The sequence below is a fragment of the Theropithecus gelada genome, unplaced genomic scaffold (genome assembly GCF_003255815.1).
Source record: "Theropithecus gelada isolate Dixy unplaced genomic scaffold, Tgel_1.0 HiC_scaffold_10649, whole genome shotgun sequence".
NCBI lineage: Eukaryota > Metazoa > Chordata > Mammalia > Primates > Cercopithecidae > Theropithecus > Theropithecus gelada.
In genome coordinates this window covers 1-1513 of record NW_020252193.1, presented here as the reverse complement: position 1 = coordinate 1513, position 1513 = coordinate 1, and the positions used below count along the sequence as shown (strand labels likewise).

General features: G+C 51.0%; 1 protein-coding gene across 1 annotated transcript; it reads left to right on the top strand.

The window, feature by feature from the left end:
• The first annotated feature begins 26 nt into the window (after window positions 1-26).
• Window positions 27-953, top strand: LOC112616835 (golgin subfamily A member 6B-like). The gene is made up of 5 exons (XM_025373645.1): window positions 27-41; window positions 126-228; window positions 312-413; window positions 497-652; window positions 739-953. Exons 1-5 carry the CDS (start codon window positions 27-29, stop codon window positions 951-953), a joined length of 591 nt encoding a protein of 196 aa, XP_025229430.1.
• Window positions 954-1513: the final 560 nt, after the last annotated feature.

Sequence of the window (1513 nt, the reverse complement as noted above, 5' to 3'; positions counted from 1 at the left end):
AGAGCTACCGGGCCCTGTAGGAGGCCATGGAGAAGGTGAAGGTGAGTCCTGGCATGGGCCAAGAAAAGTGGGGGCAGGGCAGGAGAGGTCACTCCCAAGATATGACCCCATTATTTTGGCTCCAGAGTGGCTTTATGGACCTCCCAAAGGAGAAGGTGGATGGGAAGGAGCAGGTAGAGAACCTAGAGCTTGGATTCATCCAGCTCTCTGGAGCAACAGACGGCATGAGTGAGCGGGAGGCCACGGCATGGGCACAGGCAGCTGCAGGGCTGTTGTAGGGGCCCCAGCGTCTGAGCCCTGTCCTCTTGCAGGAGAGTGCTTCACCGTATATGGGAGCCAAGGGGCAGTCCCAAACACGCGGCACCAGGAGGAGGAGGACGTCAGCAGTCTGGCCCGGAATGAGGAAGAGATGAACATAGGGCATGAAACATTTCTGCAGGGGTGGGGGTGGGTGTGAGCACAGGCTCTGATGTGGTAGCTGAGCTCTCCTCCCTTCAGGTGAAGCTGCTGGAGCTGCAGGAGCTGGTGTTGCCTCTTGTGGGTGACCACGAGGGGCATGACAAATTCCTCCCCACTGCCCAGAACCCTGCTGATGAGCCCGCTCCAGGGGCCCCAGCCCCCCAGGAACTTGGGGCTGCCCATGAGCAGGGTGGTGAGTAGAGCCCTCAGGCGGGGTGGACAGGCAGGGGCAGGGGAGCCTAGCACTGTGCTCAGACCCCTGCCTCCCTCTCTCCGAAGATTTTTATGAGGTGAGCCTGGCCAACAGCATGGAGCCTGCACCAGGAGAGGCCAGGGAGGGTTCTCCCCATGACAACCCCACTGCACAGAAGATCCTGCAGCTGCTTCCTGTAATGCAGGACACCCAGGAGCACCCAGGCTTTGCCAGCAAACCCTGCGTGCCATTCTTTTACCGGGCAGCCAGGAACAGGGAGATAAACATCATCATCATCTAAAAGCTGGTCAAGAAATTAAAAAAAAAAAAAGTATGGGGTTAATCCCCTACACAATCCATCTACTTCATTGGAATGTTAGAGCCCCTCATGTTTATTTACATTTCTAATTTACAGTTTAAATTTATTTGTAGAAAGTTAAGGGAGAGTGGGTCTTTCCCTGATGTTCACTCTGGCATCCTTTAGCATTTTTGTTTTTAATTGATAATTGTAGGTCATTAGCACGCATATTGAGTTTGCCCTTACATGGTGGGAGTTCAAACTCACAAAGACCCACTATTTGCACAAAACTATTCTTACTGGTTTGGAATAGGCTGCCATGCTTTTTCAATGTTATTGCAGCATGTATATTCATTACAGAATTCAGATAAAATTGGCTTATGTTCTGCTATTATGTTTGATCGAATCCTAATCACAGTGAGCTCTTCATTAGCTCAGCATGTGGTTTGCCCTCAAGTGTGCACTGTTTCTTACTTTGTAATATGCCACTGTGGTTACTGACATTTAGAGTTGTTTAAAGGCCAAGAACTGGAAACAGCCTTTCCCCTATTTTCTGTGTATTG

Bases quoted from the DNA above. Each gene is read 5' to 3' on its own strand.
- LOC112616835 (XM_025373645.1), top strand. The intron at 229-311 runs GTGAGCGGGAGG...GTCCTCTTGCAG, and splicing joins TGGAGCAACAGACGGCATGA to GAGAGTGCTTCACCGTATAT. The intron at 653-738 runs GTGAGTAGAGCC...CTCTCTCCGAAG, and splicing joins GGCTGCCCATGAGCAGGGTG to ATTTTTATGAGGTGAGCCTG.